The sequence below is a fragment of the Emydura macquarii genome, unplaced genomic scaffold (assembly GCF_026122565.2).
Source record: "Emydura macquarii macquarii isolate MOO-44397 ecotype Brisbane River unplaced genomic scaffold, CSIRO-AGI_Emac_v2 contig_312, whole genome shotgun sequence".
Lineage (NCBI taxonomy): Eukaryota > Metazoa > Chordata > Testudines > Chelidae > Emydura > Emydura macquarii.
In genome coordinates this window covers 12,219,483-12,240,674 of record NW_027130449.1, presented here as the reverse complement: position 1 = coordinate 12,240,674, position 21,192 = coordinate 12,219,483, and the positions used below count along the sequence as shown (strand labels likewise).

The following is a 21,192-nucleotide window of genomic DNA, read 5'->3' as shown; positions in this document are numbered from 1 at the left end:
AAGAAGTAGGAAAGGTAATATTCAGTAGGCAGGTTAGCAGCCACTTTTTCCATCCACACAATCATAGGGTTAGAAGGTTTTTATTAGTAGGAGTAACCCCAGTTGTGGGGGGAGGGGGAAAGAAAAGATTAATACACAGGTGAATCCTGGTCTGGGGGTGATCAGATGCTAACAGTACCAGATTAGAATGATCTTTGTGCAAGCAGAAATGAGTTGTCTGGAATGGCTCCCCCATGAGTGTGCCTATCTCACAGCAGCTGGGGGTATAGTCTATTAGATTTCAAACCAGTACCAAATAACTCATGGATCACTACACTAGTTTTACAGTGGAGGCAAAGTGCCCTTAGACTCTCCCCTTTAATCTTACCACCTATGGAACTGAACAGTGAGAGAAGGTGTTACTGAAACCTGAAGTCGCCCTTCAGCAGGTTTTACCCCCACAGGGCCAGACACTTAACCCACATCTTATCCTAAAGACAAACACTCACCCCACTTCTGTAGTAAACAATAGGTTTATTAGCTAAGAAAGAAATCAGTTGAGAGGTTAAAGCAGGGAAAGTTATAGTAACAGCTGAGTTAGTTACATCCACATGGTGGCACTGCTGGAATAAACTGCCAGGCTCTACAACATTGCCAGAATAACAGAGGATCTCTGCTTTGCAGGTGGTACACGTCTCTGGGTGAATCCAAGCCAGTTGAGAGCTGAATCATTTTTTAAATCCATATTTATAGCACCTTTACACAGACCCACTGACAGTGTCTGTACCCATGACTTCCTCCCCCCTTGAGAGTGAGGAATGTACTTGAGTTTTGGACCACCTCACAACCCCATGCTTTGAAATGAACATTTTCTGTTAAAATTCTTAAGTCTTTCATTAGCATTTCACACTTTCTTTAATGGGTTCTTTACAGGATTATACATAATGACAAATGTTTGCTGTTACAGGGATAGAAAAGAATACAAGTAACAACCCATTTGTTTTCATGAAGTTTAAACAGATGAACCTACACTTACACCTTGAATAAGACTGTGGCTCTGGAATGACCTGGTTTGTTATCACAGCAGTCTATGGAGACAGTGAAAAGGGTATAGTCTCAGTCATTTACAAGAAATAAAGTCAAACACCTTGTGGGTGTTTGTGTGTTGTGGTGATAGTGGGAGACAAAACCTACAGGCTTTCTGCTTTGAAGAACTTAAAATTAAGTGTAAGGAGTACAGCTAGTAGGTACCATAGATCACTTTGTTACAGGGCTCCACAGCTGTTCAGATACTTGCAGTAGATCTGATTTTAATGTCAAGCATCAGAGACAGGTATCTCAACTCAGAGGCTTCCAGCTCCTGCAGCCTAGTACTTAACTAGGTGTCTTCCAGTCGGACTCTTGGGGAAGGTCCATGTGCTACAGGTCAGTACTTGAGCCCCCTGCCAGCAGCCACTCCTCTTCCTGGCAGCCTCATTCCCTTGAAGGGTAGCAGGCCTGTTCTTTGCTCACCAATACTCCTTAAGTCCCTCAAGCTATATTGCTCTGGCAGCTCTCCCCTGCCCAGTCCTGGGGTCCCACCAGCCCATGCTTCAGTTCTCTGCTTCTCCATCACCCACAGAGTCCTGCATCCTTCACTTCCAAGACACAAACATGAAGCTTCCAAGGGCTGGCTCTAGAGGAGTGATGCAGGAGACAGATTAGCAACCCCCATTCCCCAGACAGCCACACCAGTGTGAACTCCGTCTTCCACTCACGGTCCTGCTATGGATACTCAGCCCGTGAGACCGGAGAAACATTCTCAGCAGCTCGGTGAGTAACGCAGGGTGGTGTGGTGTGGTGAGGGGTTAGCAGTACAGCATGCTAAGGGGTTAACTCACTCTGTGCTGCGATCCTGCACCGCAGGGCCGCCTGCTAGCGCCGCTTTTCATCGGCGGGCTCAGGACCTGGCGTGCCGGCCCCTTGCTGGAGACCCAGGGGGTCCTGCTCCGGGTAGGACAGCCCAGCCCAGCCCCCGCAAACCGCTGACCCCGGGTTACTGCAGCCCGGCCCGGCCGGGACGAGACGGGGGCGTTGCACGGGCAGCCCCGCTCGGCTCCCTGCCCCAGCCCGAGCTCCCGGGCAAAGGAAGCCGGCCTGCAGCGGGCCCGGGTCCGGTCCTGGGCCCGGTCCCGCCCGCACGGGCCCGGCGAGTGGGGGGCGCTGCGGAGCCGGGGCGCGGCGCACGGAGAGCTGGGGCCCGCCTGGGAGCAGCTGCGAAGCGGCACGTGCCTCTCCCGGCCCCGCCCCTTGCCCAGCGCCGAGCGCCGGCCCTCACCTCACCGCCGTCTCTGCCAGCCCGGCCCGCGAGCCGCCTGGGGCTAAGTAGCGGCCTGCACCCCCTGGCCGGGGTGGGGTAGGAGTGACAGCGAGCGACTCCCCGGCTTCCGGTTTATATCCCCCGCCCCCGGCAACGCTCCAATCAGACGGGGGCTTGTTCACTCGCTCGCCCGGCTGTGGGCCAATAGGAAGGCGTGGAGGGGGCGGGGGGGAGAAGCAAAACTTTTCACCTAGCTTTGTCCCACGCCGCAGTCCGTAGGCCCGCCCCGCGCGGTGCACGTTGGGAGCTGTAGTCCCCGCCTCGGCCGCCTCTCCTGCCTGGCTGGACTCGCTTTCCCGGCGTGCCCCGCGATGGCGGGCCGCGGAGTCTGTGTACCCGCCCAGGCGCGGCCGTGGTGGGGCCCCATGGCCGCCTCGTCGCCTTCGCTGGTGGCCGCCGTGCTGGCGCACTCGGGCCGCTTGGAGAAGGAGGATCTGAGCACCCGGATCGCCCGGCTCTCCCGCCGGGTGGAGGAGCTGAAGGTGGGGCGGGGGGCGGGGCGGGCAGGGTGTGTGTGTGTGTGGGGGGGGTAACCGTGGGCAAGGGGGGGATGGGTGTGGGGGGCAGGGAGGATCCGCGGGGCTGGGTGTGTGGGGGGGGCCCAAGGAAGATGTGGGGGAAGGGCGATCTGGGGTGGGGGGAGGACCGGGGGGGTCAAGGTGGGATCCGGGGGGCTGGGTATGTGGGGGGGGGCCAAGGAAGATGTGGGGGAAGGGCGATCTGGGGTATGGGGAGGACCGGGGGGTCAAGGCGGGATCCGGGGGGCTGGGTGTGTGGGGCAGGGCGAGCGGGAAGGGGGGACACAGGGCTGCTGGGGTCTCACCCATGCAGGTTGCAGAGAAGGCTGTGATGGGGGTGGAGGCTGTGGCTGTGGCCGACAGCCTGGGGGTTCCTCTCTGTGGTTGGGTGTGTGTCGTTCTGCTCCTGAGTCCGTCCCTTCTGCCCAGGGTGAAGTCTGCAACATGATTAACAAGAAGTATAACGAGTTCCTCCCCAGCATGCAGAGCGCCGAGGACTTGGTGTCGCAAGTGGACAGTCTGTCCAGCAACATCGACCTGCTCAAATCCAGGGTCGAAAATGAGGTGACGCAGAAGCAGCCTTGCTGTCTGTACCTAGCATCTTTCATCCTGCATCATCCCAGAGCAATACAACTCCACTGATGTGCAGGGGAGGGGGAAAGAAAGAAAGATCTTGGTTAAGGATTCCAGGATGAATCTCCATCTTTTCCAAAGAGAGCCCTTTCGTGCCAGTGTAGTGATGTATCAGGCCTGGGATATAAATAAAGGGTGGGCTGTAGCTTATTCATTAATTATGTAGTTGTATGGTTTAGAGCCCCTCATATGTCTTAATTCATGTATCCTCTCAGCCTACCCCATTGAGATAAGGAGGAATCATCCTTATTTTGCTGATGTGGAAACTGAGGCACACAGTGGTGCAGTGACATGGCCATGGTTACACAGAGATTCTGTGTGGAGCTGGGAATTGAATCCAGATTTTCTGTATACTGATTGCAGGACTGTCTTTCCCCAGCTGACCCTGGCTATTGAGCTGCTTATATTTTTTACATGTGTCATCCAAGCTATACCCCTGGACCAATTCTCTCCGCTCTCCTGTGCCTTACCACTCTGGCTTTGAAACGCTAGTTAAAAAGGGTCTAATGCAGGTGGGATATAAATCTGGATCTTTTCTTTCCAAAGGAGCATGATCAACTCAAAAACCATATGATGTGAGAATAGCTTTTACATCTGATACTCATTATGCTATGTTAAAAGTGAAAGAATCTTAAACATCCAGTTTACTTGTCTCTGTTTATTTGTTGCTGTGCATTTAATTTATGTTTCTCAGCTTAGACAATAACAATCAGTGACATCAGTTTCACTTGTCTGTAGTCAATTTCAGAGTCAGGTTCTAGTGTTGCAGTGTTAAGTAAAAACACTGCAGGGGATTGTTTGTTTGTTTGTTTAACAGTTTGGGGAGTTTTTTCTTAAAAAGAGAAACACTTCTATTGATCTTGCATGCTTATGGAAGCTTTTAAAATGTATATTTAAACTTACTTTTAGCCAAATTCAAGTTGACATTTCTCTGATTTAAAATTAGAAAACTGTTAAAGGGACTTTGGAATCTTTTGACTTGACTAGCTTTTTTAAAAAAAATCTGCAATTTGGTACAGCCAGGTTCTCTCTTCTCCCCCCAGCCCCTGTAAAATATATTTTTAAACAATAAGAGTTTTTCTTCTTCTCTGTTGTTTAAAATGGTCTTTCCAGTGAAGCTAAAACAGGCAGATCATACAGAGAAACTAAATATACACAAATTGCTGTCAAAAGCACTAAGAAAATACACTGGGAAAACAAAAGCTTTTCCCCACTAATTTCTTTTAGTTTTAATAACCTGAGGTGCTGTTTGTAGCTTTAGGAGGTAGTACGGTGGTGTTGGCCTGCTGTGGTTCATTTTTCAATAGAAATGGCTATTGTAGCGTTTGATCACTGTAAATGAACTGATGAAGTCTTGATGTCTGTGCTGCTGTTCTAGGTCCAGCGAGATCTGAATGTCGCCATTGCAGAATTTACTGAATTGAAGCAGCAGTTGGAACGAGACTCGTTGGTTCTGAGTGTGCTAAAACAGCTACAAGAGGTGAGGAAGGAGGCTGGGAAAATGGCTTCAGATCACTAAATGTTTCTGTATTTTTTTCCCACTGACATCCTCCTGGGTCTCCACGGTGAATAAATAATCATGGTTCTTCTATCTCCATTCATGTAATTTTTTTAAAAGTGCACTATAATCTGAGAGATGACGCTTATTTATGGGTAATTATAGAATCATAGAAATGTAGGACTGGAAGGGACCTCAGTAGGTCATCTCGTCCAGTTCTCTGTATTGAGGTAGGACCATGTATTATCTAGATCATCCCTGACAGGTGTTTGTCCAACCTGTTCTTAAAAAACCTTCAATGACAGAATATTCCACAATCTCTTTGGTGATTTGTTCCAGTGCTTAACTACCTTTACAGTTAGAAACTTTTTCCTAATGCCTATCCTAAATCACCCTTGCTGCAGTTTTGACCCATTACTTCTTGTCCTGTCCTCAGTGGATAAGGAAAAAAATTTATCACCCTCTTCTTTATAACAACCTTTTATATACTTGAAGACTGTTATCATGTTCCCCCACAGCCTTCTCTTCACCAGACTAAACAAACCCAGTTTTTTTCAATCTTCTCTCGTTGATCATGTTTTATTGACCTTTAATCATTTTTGTTGCTTTCTCCAAATTGTCCACATCTTTCCCAAAGTCTGGTGCCCAGAACTGGACATATTACTGCAGTCGAGGCCTTGTCACTGCTGAGTAGAGTGGAAGAATTACTTCTCATGTCTTGCTTACAACACTTCTGCTAATACATTCCAAAATAATGTTTGCTTTTTTTTGCTGCAGCATCAGTATTATTGTTGACTCATATTTAGTTTCTGATCCACTATAACACCCAGTCCTTTTCTGCAATGCTCCTTCCTAGGCAGTCAGATCCCGTTTTGTATTTGTGCCGTTGATTATTCCTTCCTCAGTGTAGTATTTTTGCGTTTGTTTTATTTAACTTATATTTAACTCTTTCAGTTTGATGCCGCTATTAAAGATTACAGCACTGCATTACTAGAAAAGAAGTATGTTGCAGCAGCTCGCCATCTGGAAAAGGTAGTAACAAGCTTCTTAAGTATATGTAATTATATCTCTTATGAATATTGTCAGTAAATATCCTGTGATTCCCTTATGTTAGCACTTCCATGCCATTGAATCGATTTGCCTGCTGCCCGTGTTCTGTGCATAACTGTCTCCATCTTATTGCTAGGCACGAAGTAGTCTGAAAATGCTAGAATCCCGCCAAGGCTTTGAGCTGAAGGTTTTGAAAGCGCTAGGCACGGAGCTGACAGTGCAGACACAGAACATGATTTATCACCTGGGAGAAGAGTGGCGGCAAATGGTTTTGTGGAAGCTTCCTCCATCAAAAGGTGCTGAACATCTTAGTTTGGATCAGTGACTGAAATGATCCTGGCTTGAAAACCACTTCAGAGCTAAGAAGCTAGTGAACATGGGTGAGCTAGGGTGAATTCAGCTAGCACTTCCTGTCAGTGGCACATTCCTCATTGAATAGGATTGACTGGAGGCAGCGCTCTTTGAATTTCACACCATATTGGGGCTGTTTGGAGCTATCGCGGGCAACTTGATACAGTCAGTGGATCTTAACATTTATTTGAAATGTTTCTTCTGGTCCGTGTAGCCATATTTCCTAGTGAGTGATACAGAAAAGTCCAGGACAGTTCCCAGCCTCTAGGTCCTTTCTTACTCATGATGCAAAACCTGAGAGGTTGTGGCATTTCCCCATACTAGTGTATTGCTCATCAACTCCTGAGAAAACCAGCTTGGACAATATCAGGTTATGCATTATTGAGAAACTGACTTGGGCCCATTAGCTGGGTGAGACTTTTGAAATCTTTTGTCAAGATGAACATGCTCTCCCAGCACAGACTCGTTTGGCAAGTTACACCCCTTCTCTCTTGTTTCTTGGAGCTCTCTGTTGTCCCCAGGTGAGGAGACAATGAGGGAATGACCAAGTGCTGTTTTGAATGAAAAAGTGCAGTTAGGTTGAGGAATAAAATAGAAATGATTAGTTTCCTCTGACTTGTTTATGGTAGAAATTGGGCTTAGTTTGTCAGACTGTTGTATAGGTAATTATGGAAAACTGCTGGTAATTGAAACCATGTCCAAAGTGACACTGATTCTTTAATACATATGGGGTGTTACAGCTTCCTGCGTGCCATATAAGAATACGCCATCCATCTTCACATGTTAGTGTCTCTGTTCAGAGCAAGAAGTGGGTGTGCGGCGTGTCTGATGCACAAGGATTTTTCCAATTCAGTTTTCTGAGAAAGTTCTCATCCTAGGAGACACACTTCAGTCAGATCTTTCACATGACTTCAGTTTCATTTCCTTGTGTATAACTACAGCTTCTATAGCTTCTTGAGCATGTTAGGAGATTCAGATTGCTCCAGCTCAGCCTTACAAATTCATGAAATACATGAAAACTTAACTGCCTAGGTATTAAAATATACTCATCCGCTCTTACCAGGATGATTATGAACACACTAATGATTTTTGACTTCCTGTGAGTAGAATTTTGCCAAGCTGCTTTAAATATTTAGGAAGATGTAAGCAAGTGACACACAGCCAGTGCCCAAATATTTGTACCTTGGTACCCTCTGTACCACAGAGATTCCTAGTTTAAAAAAACAAGCTCATGCCTCAGCTGACTTTATTTTGGAGGAGGAAAAGTAATTATGGCCAGAATGTTCTTTACATCCTAAATTTGCACAGAAATTGAAATGGGGAAACTCCATCAAGACCCATGTAAAAGACCAACACAAGCAGTTTGCAATATGCTGCTATTCAGGAGATTAGTAGGGGTTAACTCCCCAGACAGGCAAGGGCTGAACATTATATGGGGACCAGGAGCATGACACTATCTCAGATACCCTTGAGATCTCCCTGGCGTATGGTCAGGGGAAATGAGGTGAAGAAAGGGGAGCTTAATATTCTCCAAGAAGCCCTGTAGACTGTCAGATTCTCTCTAGCCCAGTTCTCATCGTAACGGAGATGGTTATTCTCTCTCTTAGAAATCAGCAGCGCAGAGACAGTGATGCAGACGGAGCTGCACTTTTGCACAATGCCGTTGAAGGAAGATCAGAGCGCTGGCCCACCTGTTGTTTCTGTGCTCCAGGCATTTGCCCTCCTAGGAGAACTGCACACCAGATTGAAACTTTTTGGTAAGACAGGCCTTTGTGCCCGGGTTGGGGCTGTAACCTGAGCCCCGCTGCCCAGGGCAGAAGCTCAGATTTCAGTTCCGGCCCGCGGCCCTTGCAAGTCTAGTGCCAGCCCTAGCGACCCCAATAAAATGGGGTCGCGACCCACTTTGAGGTCCTGACCCACCGTTTGAGAACCGCTGCTGTAGAGAGACCTATTGCTGGGTAGTGAATTTGTTTCAAGAATCTGCCAGAGTGGGACTGGGTCCCATTGTCAGTGCAAAATAAGGACCAAAATGTGAGAAGAAGGAGGCATTTTGTTGATGGCCTGCCCTTGGGTCAGATATTTCAACCCTGCCCTTGTCACACTGGCCTCTTCCCAAGGCCTGGGTTGCCTTTCAGCAGGGAGCATCTCTCTGATGAGGCATTCTCTCAGGTGGGATGTATGTTTCGTTTTCTTCCCATCACATTTGTATTTTCCCACTCTCTCATCCCCTGGCCAGTCTCTTTGTCCAGTGCTGCTGGTGGTGGTAGTAGCAGCAGTAGTGTTGCTACCCTGGTGTGACAGCCCGCTGAGCTGGTCAGAGTTGTGGAATTGCAGGTCTGGGGGGGGATTCCCAAGCCTGCAGATAGAAGCATCTTTCCCCATCCTCTAGGACCAGGTATGTCCCATGGCACTTGAGAATCAAATCCCATGATTTCTATTAATGTTCACCTGCCCTGTATTATTTATCCCTCCCTATCAAGTTGTTTTATTACTTCATTTTGAGATGTGGTTTTGTGGCTCGATGGGCTGGTGTTCATAACTGTTTTCTGATTGCAGTCCCCTTCCTGGCACATGGCCAGGTGTTCATTTCAAGTCGTTCCAGTGATTATAATCACTGGTCTTAGTAAAGCAATTAGCGAGCAGCGACAGTTGCCGGCACACAGTTTCACATGACTGGTTTTGTAAAGAGTTTATAATTCAATTTATAAAATCAGGGGCATTTTGCCTGAGTCCCCAGGTGTGTTTATATGAAAAAAAAACCCATGCTTAAATCAAACCAAACATGCTGCCACAAGAACACTCCTGGTTTTACAGCTACCCCAGGGGAATGTTGCTCATCCCGAATCTGAGCAATCCTAAAACCCAAGGTGCCATCACAGCTAAGCCCTCTGGGACACTATTTGAGCAAACAGCCTAGCTGGCTGCATCCTGATGCGAAGATCATCTTTCTCTTCCTTTGTCAGGCCAGTTGCTGCTGAAGTACATCCTCAAGCCACTGATTTCTTATCCTTCCCTTCGGCCCCTGGCGGAGGAGCAGCCTGACAGGGTCGTCTTGCAATTTGAGTGTGCGGAGCCTAATCTGGAACATCCGTCCCCAGTGGAGGTTTTTGGCAAGATCAAGCTGGTGCTTGAAGTTCTTCACAAACACTTGCTGGGTAGGTAGTTCGTCCCCTGAGAATTAGTGTCAAATGGGGATCTCCTCAGCTAGCTTAGCTAAGTGCTGGGGAGGCTTCTTGCAGTGGGTAGCAGTACAGCAGCACTGGTTTATGCCAGGGCCTATGGAGCCACTGCTATCCCGAATTCTACTGTGGCAGTGCCCTGCCCTGGCAGCTGGGACGTTCTGCTGTCGCTCAGCGCTGCTTTGCAGTGCTTGGGCAGCTTTGAACGTTGCAAAACTGCACTTGGGCTTCCTCACTGTGGCTCTGCAGACAGGTGTACCTCCTCTTTTCGTGAGAAGTGTGTGGTGCAGGGGAGGGCATTGGTAGATGGGAATTCAAAGCAAAGAGTCACTGTAGTTTAATTTCCTGGTCTCTTTGAGGAAGCAGCCCGCAGCATTGGAATGAGAAAGTGGGGTTTGAGTGACAACAACTGCAGTGAGTTCAGGAGAATCCCAGACCATGGAAACGAAGAAGAAATAGTGGGCAGTTTGTAGGGCATCTCAGAAATGCTTTATTTCTCTGTAGCAAGAGCTGTTCTCAGAGGACCAGTCTTGTTAAGTTATTGCTTTGTGAGAAGCTTGGGGAACTTGAGGGAAAAAAAGGTGGAATGCATGATACAATCTATGAGAAATTCTGTCTGAGACTAGTCGTGTGGTGGATCTCTTCACAACGCGTGAATGGGGCACATTCCAGGCACTGAGCAAGCTCCTTGGGAACACGGGTTCATCTACATTTAAAATCTGTTAGTGACTCAGGAGGCAGGGAATTCCCTAGGACCAAAAATGGACTCATGGACAGTTCCTGTTCGGAGCTCCCAGTGAGGAGTGGAAGGGATCGAGAGGTACATGGAGCATGTTTAAAAACTCCGTTTGTGTTCTTTCCTTTGAATCCAGATGTGCCTCTTGATGAATGTGGGGAACATGACAAGGACTCCAAAGTGCTATTAGCAGAGGTGCTGGGTGACATGATCTGGGAGGAAATGTCTGACTGCCTCATTCAGGACTGCTTGGTATACTCGATTCCAGCAAACAGCAGCAAACTAGAGCAGTATGTAGAGGTAGGACTCAAAACCTTTAGAATCTATGTAACATGAAGCCCGAAACGGCAGATTCAGCTGTAACTAGAATTGGCTCCGGTCTTAATCCTCTGCTACAATAGGAACTTTCAAAGACAGTCACTGTCTTAAGCAATGTCTCATGTTTCTGCAGCGCCAGTAACGGTGCAATGGTTTTTTACATTATATTTTGCTCTCTTCTGTGTCCTAGCATAAAAACAAGTCAGGTGCAGTTGCAGATAACAGCAGAGTCTATGAACACAGCTCGAACTAGCGTAGGGCCTCTTGCTTTTGCTAAAAAATCTGCAGTCAGCAACAGCACTCAAGCTGGAGCGCTCTTGTTATAAAGAAGAGGGGGCCAGTAGGCATGGTGGAATCAGTGAAGGCTGGAATTTGCTCCCTCTGTGGTCCAAAATAGCCCAGATTTGGGGGACTTGAAGAGCATGCTGCTGAGGGTATGCTTCTAGAAGATAGGGAAGATAGATAGGTGGCTGACTGCCCAAGTTGTGTGGAACTGATTTCCGTTCTGCTGAGACTTAATTAATTGGATGGTTAATTATGTTGCAGCTCTTAAAGGCTGGGGCAGGTGTCTTTATTATTTTAAATCTAAATAAATAAAATAAAATCGAACTTAGGCCCAGTTCCGAAATGGTATTTAGTGCCTGCCTGACGCCTGTTGAAATTAGTGGGAATGAGGCACCTAAATATCTCGGAGGTTCTGGGCCCTAGTGCTTGTGAAAGATGCCAGACTGACATCTCCTGGTGTCTAGGGGCTTTTTCCCAGAAGAGCCAATAGCAGCAAAACTCTCACGCCACTTTTCCCCAGAGAGCCCCTCTCTTTTCTGATTCACTCACTTCTTGCATTGCAGTTGAGGTTGCTAGCAAATGGGGACAGTTCGTGTCCATTGTAATATTTTTGTTTTGGACACGTGTTCATGGGCCATCAACTGAACCAGACATCTGACCAGGACCACCAAAGAGCTCTCAGATGGTCACAGTTTTGGGTCATTACTGACTGAAGCCAGATTAAAAGCTGTAACCTAGAGCTCATCAGTCTGCTGATACTTTGTATCCACTCTGTGCTTTTCCTTCAGCTGGATAATTCTAGCTACTTTTGCTCCTGCTTCTTGATTATTAGCACACCTTTACTCGCAATCCCTAATGGTGTGAAAATTGTTTGTGTTTGACTTTCTTCTCAGGTGATTAAATCCACAGAGGAATTTGAAAAAAGCATGAAGAACATGGGGTTTTTAAAAGGAGATGCCACGGACTTACTGAAATACGCCCGCAATGTCAATTCCCACTTCGCTAACAAAAAATGCCAGGACGTGATCGTGGCAGCCAGAAACTTGATGACTTCAGAAATCCACAACACTGTAAAGGTGCAAGATGGTGCAATTTACAATGCGTATTTGTAAGAAACCACCTAGCTATTGAAGGAGGGCAGCTTAAAAATACTGAGTCTGTTTTTTATAGAGGATTGGTTTGTTTTCATTATTTGTGTGAATTTTGGAAGAAATGGTTGCTGCTTAAAATGTTGGATAGCCTTCAACAAGTGCTGTTGTAGGGCTGATATTCTAACCAACAGACTGAAGATAATTTTTAAAATAATGGAATGAAGTTTTCCTCAGAACGAGATGGCTGGTTTTGCAAGTTTTTCTGAGGATCATTACAGCTAATAGAAATGTAAAGAGAAAAGATCCTTTAGGTGGTGCTTGAGAAAGAGATAGTCGCCTGCTACGTACTACACATTCCGCTGTTATCATGCTATATTAATCTGTGAGCCCCTCAGACAAACTCCAGTAGACCTTGGTGTGTACCTATAGTCTTTGTAATTCATTATTAAACTGCCTTATCCTGTCTCCATTCTCTGGGAACTAAGTTGTGATGTGTATCTCTTGTTTCCTCCTTAGATCACACCTGATTCCTCAGTAGCGATACCAAAACTGCCTGATCCTGGGACAGGTGATAATTTAAAAATGCAAAAAGCCTCCAAAAAGCTGCACAACGAGCTGATGAATTTGGAGAATGAGACCAAACTGAGCCAGCACACATTCTCTCTGCCTACCTGTTGCGTCAGTGTGTCTGTGGAGAAATTGATGGAGTTGGCTTACCAAACCCTGTTGGAGGCTACAACCAGCACAGATCAGTGGTAAGAACTCTGAATTGGTGGGTGAAGCCCAAGGGATGCTCTCGGTATCAGGATGCCTAGTTACAGGCACCAATGCTAGAAAGGGCAGAAAAAGTAATTCACTTAAAAAATAATCAAGGCAAAATTGTTAATGAAAGCTGATGATTTTCCAGATGGAGACTGAATTCTCGAATTCATCCAGCAAACAAGGACCGCTGCCATGCTTGTGTGTTGAGATGGGCTTTTTTTGCTAACATGGTAATTGACACATGATAAAATGCTAGTGTGGGCAAGGCAGTTTGTTGTTTTCACTCATGTTAGCTGATCAGGATGAAAACCAATGTGCACGCTAAGATCTTACCATGTGTTAACTGACACTTGGTGAAAAAACACTTTTTCCCCCAGCGAAGACAAGGCGTAAGGGAGTCATTGCCAGTAGGGTGTGTCTAAACTGGAGCTCGGGGTGTGATTTCCAGCCCGAGGAGGCAGGCTTGCACTAGCTCTAATTGAGTTAGTGCACTAAAAATAGCAGTGTAGCCGCAGAGGGATGGGCCCATGCTGTCGTCTGTGCAGTGGTGGCTGCATTGTATTTTTAGCATGCTAGCTCAATCATAGCTCACAGGGATGTGTGTCTCCATGCTGGAAATTATACCTCCACCTTCCAGTTGGCTTCCAATGGAACTTGTGCTGCTAAGTTACTTGCACATTTCTGAAAATCATCCCTTAGTCTTTGCTGAGTATATTTGACGTCAGGATCCAAAATACAGCCATTGAATTCTTTCTACCTTCAGCAGTTCATTAAGTGGTTCTAGCATTAGTTCCACCTGGAAGATTGTTAACAAGAATCTCATTTTCCTTGCAGCTGTATACAGCTCTTTTACTCCGTGCGAAATATCTTCCATTTGTTCTATGACGTAGTGCCAATTTACCACAAGTAAGTGTGTCAGTGTTACACAAGTGCCTGCTTTGGGGGTGGAGGTGGGAAGCCAAGCTATTTACTTATAATATTCCTACTCACTCCTGTGCTTGTCTTGGTGATCTTTGGGTTGGCAGACGGATACTCCCTTCTGACCAGGCCAATGAAGGTGCTTATTTATCACGTGTTGTGCTACCCTCTCAACATGTAATTTCCATTGTGTTTGAGACTGAAGAGGCCACCTGCTTTTATTCTCGCAATCTGGCTCCCATGTTGTATGTTGCTTTTGATTAGTTAGAGCAGCATTGATCTAAGACTTGATGTAGCCTCTTTCCTATTGAATATCTGATCTTTGGGGAGCATTTCTGAAGTAGAGAACAATATTGGTTTTATTTTTTTATTTTTAGAGGCCCAGATCTGAATTTAAAAAGTCTCTTTATTTCTTCCCTTCTCCTTCTCCTCCTTCCCGGGGTAGAGAGAACCTTCAGAAACTACCTCAGCTGGCTGCCATCCATCACAACAACTGTATGTACATTGCTCACCACTTGTTGACCCTGGGACACCAGTTCCGATATCGCCTTACCAATATACTGTGTGACGGAGCGGCTACTTTTGTAGATCTGGTACCCGGCTTTAGGAGACTTGGTAATTTTACCTTTGGTGCTAAAATATACTGACTAGCACAACAGCATCTCATCCCAGTCTTTGTTAGTGAGTGATCTGTAACTTAAATGGGACTTGGCGGTGGAAGCATTGGGCTGGGAATTAGGAATCCTGCCACTGTGTGACTCTCAGCAAGTCTTTGTGTCTCATTTTTGTTATCTGTGTAGTGGGATAATACTTCATTGGGAGCTGTGGGGAGGGCTAGCGCTGAGGCTTAATTAAGCTTTATAGAGCATTAGGTGAAAGGTGCTATGGAAGTGCTGAGTATGATTAATATTACACAGAGTGATATTGGTCAGAAACTTCAGCATATATGTAAACTACACTTCATAACATGGTTTATGCTACATCAATATCCCATATGGTTTGTCAGTTCTATTGATTCCACTGAGAGTTTGCGTAGCCAGGTTTACATCTCCGGTTCCCTGGTGCTGTCAGTAAGGATGGTGCTATACCAGAGTATGTCCTTGCCAAGTTTCAGGCAGCATTTGAGGTATGATGCATGGATTCCCAGAGTGCAGAGTCCTAACATTTGGTCTGTGGCCAAGGGGAGGTCTCCTGCTCTGCCCTGGCTTGATTAGAACAGCCTTCTTCATTGGTTCCTGGTGGTATGACTCCTTACTCTGAGATTACATATTACACCACCTGCACTTGAGGAGAAGGCTGCGCTGTCAGGTAGAGCCCTCTGCATCTTCACAAGGTGGCAACGTAGCCTTTGATTATCCTAAATGTTGATCTTTTCTGTGTAATGGTGCACAGTCCCAGGAATGATTCTTTGTACAGTGAGACACCAAGCTCACATGGACACTTTGGAAGCGTCTGTCCTCTGTTCTGAACATTTCCTAGATTGCTGTAAGAAGCCAAAGAAACAAAATGCAGAAAAAACTTCCATTGTATTGGTCAGAGAAAAGCAGGGAATCCATAGTTAATACTGCTGCTCAGATTTTCAAATTGTTTCTTTTATCTTGCACTGTAGGAATCAGAACTGCGTGAGATCTCACATACTGTGGGTGGGTTACTGGTGCAGTTTCATCTTCCTTGGCTGTGTGCCAGCCAAGATATGCCTGATAAAATGTGGCTGTTTTATGAGACTGGAAAAGATGAATGTATTAAGTCTTTTTTAAATTGATCCTAACGTTATGGCAGGTTTATGATTCTAGTGCTGACTGTCTCAGAATAGGCAAATCAGATTTAATGCTTACATCATCTGAGGCTGTGGAATAAATGGCTTCTTCCTCCTCTCCTCCAGGGATGGAGTGTTTTCTGGCCCAGATGCGTGTGCAGAAAGGAGAGCTCCTAGAGAGATTGTCAAGTGCAAGGAATTTTTCCAATATGGACAATGAGGAAAACTATTCTGCAGCAAACAAAGCAACAAGACAGGTGAGTGATGCCAGCCAAAGGGCAGTACATATTCTAGTGTAATGTATCTGTGCTTTTCCCAGAGCAGTAGCAGTAAGAATTCTTAGCCCAGATCTAATGCTTGGCATTCAAATAGAGTGAAACTGAAATAACTTTTTTTGGTTCAGGTTTTTTCTTCCCCCTACTTCCTTTCCCTTTTATAAAAACTGAAAAAAGTTCATTTTGATTCTATTCACTTCAAATCAACATGAAATGTATTTTTTGTTTGAATCTTTTTTTCAAAAAAATTAGAAAATTTTAGTAAAATTTTCAATTTTATTTTTTTCATTTTGTTTGAAATGTTTAGAAGAAAGAGAACGCTTTTTTTTTTTTTCCTTTTGGATCAGCTCTAGATCCAAGTCCAAAATACTAGGTTTTTTTTTAATATGATCCTTTATTGCCTTATCCTACTTTTGAAAGCTAGTTTATAACTGTAATAATTGTCTTATCCTCTTTAATGTCGATCTTCATTTATGATTCTGGATGAGGTGGAGTTGTTATGTTCCAGGTACTGCACCAGCTAAAGAGACTTGGCAAAGTATGGCAAGATGTCCTTCCGGTCAACATCTACTGCAAGGCCATGGGGACATTACTGAACACAGCACTCCGAGAGATCATTACTAGAATCACTGCCCTAGAGGTAAGAGGTGACTGCCTGTGCTGTACTCACCCAGGATCAAATGTAGTTATAAATAAGGCACTTGTTCCCCTTACTGATGAGCTTTTCAAGAACCAAATTTCAGGACAACTATTGGCTTTTGCTGATATCTAGAAATGCTTCAAGCTTCCATTATCCAGAACCAGCTGAGACCACACACACATATAGGGTGAAATTGTGGTGCCATTGAAGTCAGTGGCAAAACTCCCATTAACTTTTAGTGTTGAATTGAGTGTGTGGTGCTCGTAGGACTTAGCAAAGTGTCGTAGGAGTATGGAGTTTGAAATGTGTTTGCGGTGTTTCAGAGATCGTTTAATCTGAGTCTTGCTTAGAACAGATTGAGTCATTTTTAAATTTCCTGAAGACCAGAGATTCTGAAATTTTTTGTTTCAGAAACTTCAGAAACATAGGGATTCCTAAATGAAATATACTCCTGGGATGCCCAGCAGCTGCTCAGTGAAATGGACATACATCCTGTCAGTTTCACTGCTGCCCACTACTGAATAGCAGCTGTTAATCTGATATGAATCATATCAGCTACTGCTGGGTATCGCAGGGTCTGCTGGCTCCTGCTACCCCAGGGCTTCCAATCTCCCAGCCCAGCTGGCTCCCCAACCCCTGCAGCCTTGGGAGCCAGCTGGCCTGATAGTCCTGCTCAGGGGCACATTCATAAATAAGTCCTTTTGGCCTAGGAAGAGTGGCAGATAGGAAGCTGAAGAAACCTAGTGTCTCATCTGGTATGTTAATTATAGTTCAGAGCACTGATTTATCATCTTCACAGAGCTTTCTGTTCCTTTCATGTCACTTTCTGCTCTAAGCACCAGAAAATGCTTAACTGTTCCTTTGATAGTGCTCCCCGTTTGTGCAATTCCAGGATATCTCTGCCGAGGATGCAGACAGATTGCACTCCCTGTGCAGAACCATGCTGGAAGAAGGACCTCAGGTGTTCACTCCGTTACTTGAAGAGAACAAAAATAAGAAATACCAAGAGGAGGTTCCAGTCTATGTGCAGAAATGGATGATGTTCAAAGAGCTGATGATCATTCTGCAGGCCAATCTCCAAGAAATAGTAGATCAGTAGGTGTCTTTCTTCTCTTCTACTACACACAGGAATTCTTTCACAAATGTAAGGGGGTGATAGATAGGACTGTGAAACTAGCAGTGTTCTCAATTCAAGGAATGCTGTCCACTTAAAATCAAGTTAGTTTAAATAAAGAAGGTTAAAACAACTTTGGGTATCACACCTGCCTATAGTGCCCCTTCTTGTTTTTGTGGTTTTACAGTTGCATTCCCCCCCACCCCCTCTTTTTCTTTCCGAAAGACCAACACAAATGGGAAGAGTGAAAGTGACTAGCTACAAAATGCTGCCCAATGCCCAAAGGCAGAAAAATGTAAAACCTGAACAATATGTTTCCCCCTATTCTTTTGTAAGTCGGAATAATCTCAGGACTGCCTGGTGTCCCTCTTTTCAGCCCGTTTGGCCCTCTGCCCATTACTTTTGATGTTATCTGTGCCTAGTTGCCGTTTACTGCAATTGTACCAGAGTCAGTCTTTCCCGTGTGGCCAGTTTGAACTTTAAGATGCCGTATCTTGATCTTTTAGACGGCAAGGGAGACTCGTGTGAATTTTACATGAGGGTTGGGCCCAAATACCTCTGAGTGCAACACTAGCTGGCATTAGATGGCTGGAGCCAGATGTTGCCCATCCACTGTTGTTCTCCATGCACCTTGGAAGGGCATGGATAACTACTGTCTTCAGCAGCGTTAGAGGTGCAGAGTGTGTGGAGAGCAAACAGGAAAAGCAACTTCCCCCCGTATCGAAGAGCTCTGTCATACCCTGCAGTGTGAGCTACTTCCTGCTGCTGTCAGAACAGTTTGAGATACTTCTGAATGCTCTGGTTTCACACGCACACACCCACAGTCCCAAGAGATGGTGACTTAGTTGGACCCAGTAAATACAGGCTGAGCAGGCTGTAGGTTTATTCTGTGCTAGAGGCAAAGCAGAGAGAGCACTGTCTGTAGTGAAAATCCCCCAAAGCATGTCCTGCTGTCATCTTGGTAGCTTTATAAATATGACCGTTTTAACAGTAGATACCAGTTATGTCCATCATACTATCACAGATGGTTAGCATGCCAGTAATCAGATACATTTGAAGCTGTTGGAGCACGGCTCCTTGCCCTTCATATCACTGTAGAGAGAGGAGGTTATTCAGGCTAGAACTGCTTGTGAACTAAGCATAGTCGAAATATTCAGGAGAATAAGACTTTGGGGCAGCAAGATCTGGAGAATTGCACTGGTTTCATTGAAGCGGTCAGAAGGGCTGTTGTAGAAATAGAAGTAACCTACAGTTGTACAGATCAGTAAAATTATTGCCTTTTCTTCTCTTCCAGATGGGCGGACGGCAAAGGGCCCCTCGCAGCTGAATTCTCCTCTGCGGAGGTAAAGAGCTTAATACGAGCCTTGTTCCAGAACACTGAGAGGAGAGCAGCGGCCCTTGCAAAAATTAAATAGCCTTGTGTTTACTCCTGGACAATAAACTTTTCCTGGAAAAGCAACAGTAAATCAGGATTCAAACTGTGATTTGGATATGACCCTTTTTATACCAATGTATAATAAGTTTAGCTTGATGAAAGCTCTGCCTGGAGGCCTGGCCAATGGGAAGAAACTTCACCCAGGTCAGCACCTATAAAATAAATATAGCAGTTTAATGCAGCTTGGCCTCCAAACACAAAGGAGAGCAACTCTTTGATACTACTTCGTCCACTATCCCGAGAGAGCGCCGTGCTGTAAAACTCTGGCTCCTGTCATGTAGTCTATCAGCCTGGACCCATTTTGGGGAGTAAGGGGTAACTTATCAGCTAAGACAGTTTCATTGCTCCTATGTTAGGCACATTTGTGGTGGCCAGCACTATGATGGCATTAGACTTTGGAAGGGATGCAGTTTTTCTAGATCATACGATGTTATCGGGCTTCAAAAGTCATAGGCACACGGTCTAATTTTGACCAAAACTGGCAGAAGTCTACTCAATCAACACTTGGCAGCAATCTTCAGTTGATAATGCGACTCTGTACTCAAAAGAGTACGGTTTGGGACAGTTGCGGGATACATTTAGCCTCACGTGATACATTTTAGGCATGTTCCTGTACTTTTTTCCTTTGCTTAAATCTGTAGTCACACAACAGTAACTGCTTGTTTGTACCATATACTCCATCAAATTATTGGTCATTATTTGTAGACGAGACCGATTTGAGAAAAGGGGTTGATAGCTAATATGTATTAAAAGTGATCTTGCGCCAAACTAAGATCTCATTACTCCCGCCCTGCCCCCTCCACCTTCCTTCTCACTCCTGAAAAGCCTTGTTCCAATCCTTGAGGTAGCCTCCCACCAACATAGTCACCCCCCGCCCCCGTTGTGCTGGAGACAGTCCCAGACACAGTCTCCCCCTACCATGCCGCTAGTATGCCATGCCACCATGCAATCAAGTCAGCCTAGGACACCACTGCCACGCCTCCACCACACCCCCAGTGCGCTTTTGGAATTCCCCGGACACACCCCGCCACGCACCTGCCATACCCCCCCCCCACCTCCCAATGCGCTTTAGGGCGCTGCGGACATACCCTGGACATGCCTCTGCCATGCCCCTGTGTGCTTTTGGAAACCCCAGACCATGCCCCTGCCAAACCCCCATGCACTTTTGGAATGCCCTGGACACACCCCCGCCACACCTCTCACACGGACCCACCCAGCACGCGCTGACAAAGTGTGGCCACGGCCCCGCCATGCCCCCGACACGCCCAGCACGCTCTGACAAAGCCCCCGACACGCCCAGCACGCTCTGACAAAGTGCCGGACACACCCCCCGACACGCCCCCGGCATGCCCCTGACACGCCCCCGCCACACCCCCGACACGCCCAGCACGCTCTGACAAAGTGCCGGACACACCCCCGACACGCCCCCGGCATGCCCCTGACACACCCAGCACGCTCTGACAAAGTGCCGGACACGCCCCCGGCATGCCCCTGACATGCCCCCGCCACACCCCCGCCACGCCCAGCACGCTCTGACAAAGTGCCGGACCCACCCCCGACACGCCCCCGGCATGCCCCTGACACGCCCCAGCCACACCCCCGCCACGCCCAGCACGCTCTGACAAAGTGCCGGACACATCCCCGACACGCGCCCGCCACACCCCCCGACACGCCCAGCACGCTCTGACAAAGTGCCGGACACACCCCCGACGCCCCCGGCATGCTTGACACGCCCCCGCCATCCCCCGCCACGCCCAGCGTTTCGGGGCGTGCTTGTGTCCGGATACCTTGTCAGAGCGTGCTGGGTGTGTCGGGGGCGTGTCGGGGGGGCGTGCGGGGGCGTGTCGGGGGCATGTCGGGGGTGTGGCGGGGGGGGTGTGTCCGGAACTTTGCAAAAGCGTGCTGGGCGTCCCCGGGGTGTGGCGGGGGCATGCCGGGGGAGTGGCGGGGGGTGTGTCTGGAACTTTGCACGCTTTTACAAAGTTCCGGACACACCCCCGCCACACCCCCGACACTCCCCCGGCATGCCCCCGACACGCCCCCGCCACACCCCCGACACGCCCAGCACGCTTTTGCAAAGTTCCGGACACACCCCCGCCACTCCCCCATGCATGCCACACCCCCGCCACCCCCCGCCACACCCCCCGCCACACCCCCCGACATGCCCCCGAAACGCCCAGCACGCACCCGTCCTACCTTGCACCATCATGCCGCTCCCCCTTCTGGGCGTGCTTGTTAATACCTTGTCAGAGCGTGCTGGGCGTGTCGGGGGTGTGGCGGGGGTGTGGCGGGGGC

The 21,192-nt window shown here is 47.1% G+C and overlaps 1 protein-coding gene and 1 long non-coding RNA gene across 2 annotated transcripts; one reads left to right on the top strand and one right to left on the bottom strand.

Moving 5' to 3' along the window:
* Nucleotides 1-493: 493 nt before the first annotated feature.
* On the bottom strand, nt 494-1,847 carry LOC137164684 (uncharacterized). The gene is made up of 2 exons (XR_010923159.1): nt 1,492-1,847; nt 494-1,067 (listed from the first exon to the last, which is right to left on the bottom strand). It is a non-coding gene; the product is annotated as an uncharacterized lncRNA (long non-coding RNA).
* A 781-nt stretch (nt 1,848-2,628) lies between these two features.
* Nucleotides 2,629-19,723, top strand: ZW10 (zw10 kinetochore protein). Its single transcript, XM_067565621.1, has 16 exons — nt 2,629-2,820; nt 3,286-3,420; nt 4,868-4,969; nt 5,942-6,019; nt 6,174-6,333; nt 7,996-8,145; nt 9,352-9,543; nt 10,440-10,603; nt 11,800-11,982; nt 12,514-12,752; nt 13,594-13,665; nt 14,123-14,292; nt 15,560-15,690; nt 16,217-16,348; nt 17,241-17,443; nt 18,757-19,723. The coding sequence occupies exons 1-16, from the start codon at nt 2,650-2,652 to the stop codon at nt 18,875-18,877; spliced, it is 2,403 nt and encodes an 800-aa protein (XP_067421722.1). The 5' UTR covers nt 2,629-2,649; the 3' UTR covers nt 18,878-19,723.
* The last annotated feature ends 1,469 nt before the right edge of the window (nt 19,724-21,192 follow it).

Coding starts and splice junctions, on each gene's coding strand:
- ZW10 (XM_067565621.1), top strand. CDS start 2,650: ATGGCGGGCCGCGGAGTCTGTGTACCCGCCCAGGCGCGGCCGTGGTGG. Junction 14,293..15,559: donor ACCCGGCTTTAGGAGACTTG/GTAATTTTACCT, acceptor CCTCTCCTCCAG/GGATGGAGTGTTTTCTGGCC. Junction 15,691..16,216: donor CAAACAAAGCAACAAGACAG/GTGAGTGATGCC, acceptor GTTATGTTCCAG/GTACTGCACCAGCTAAAGAG.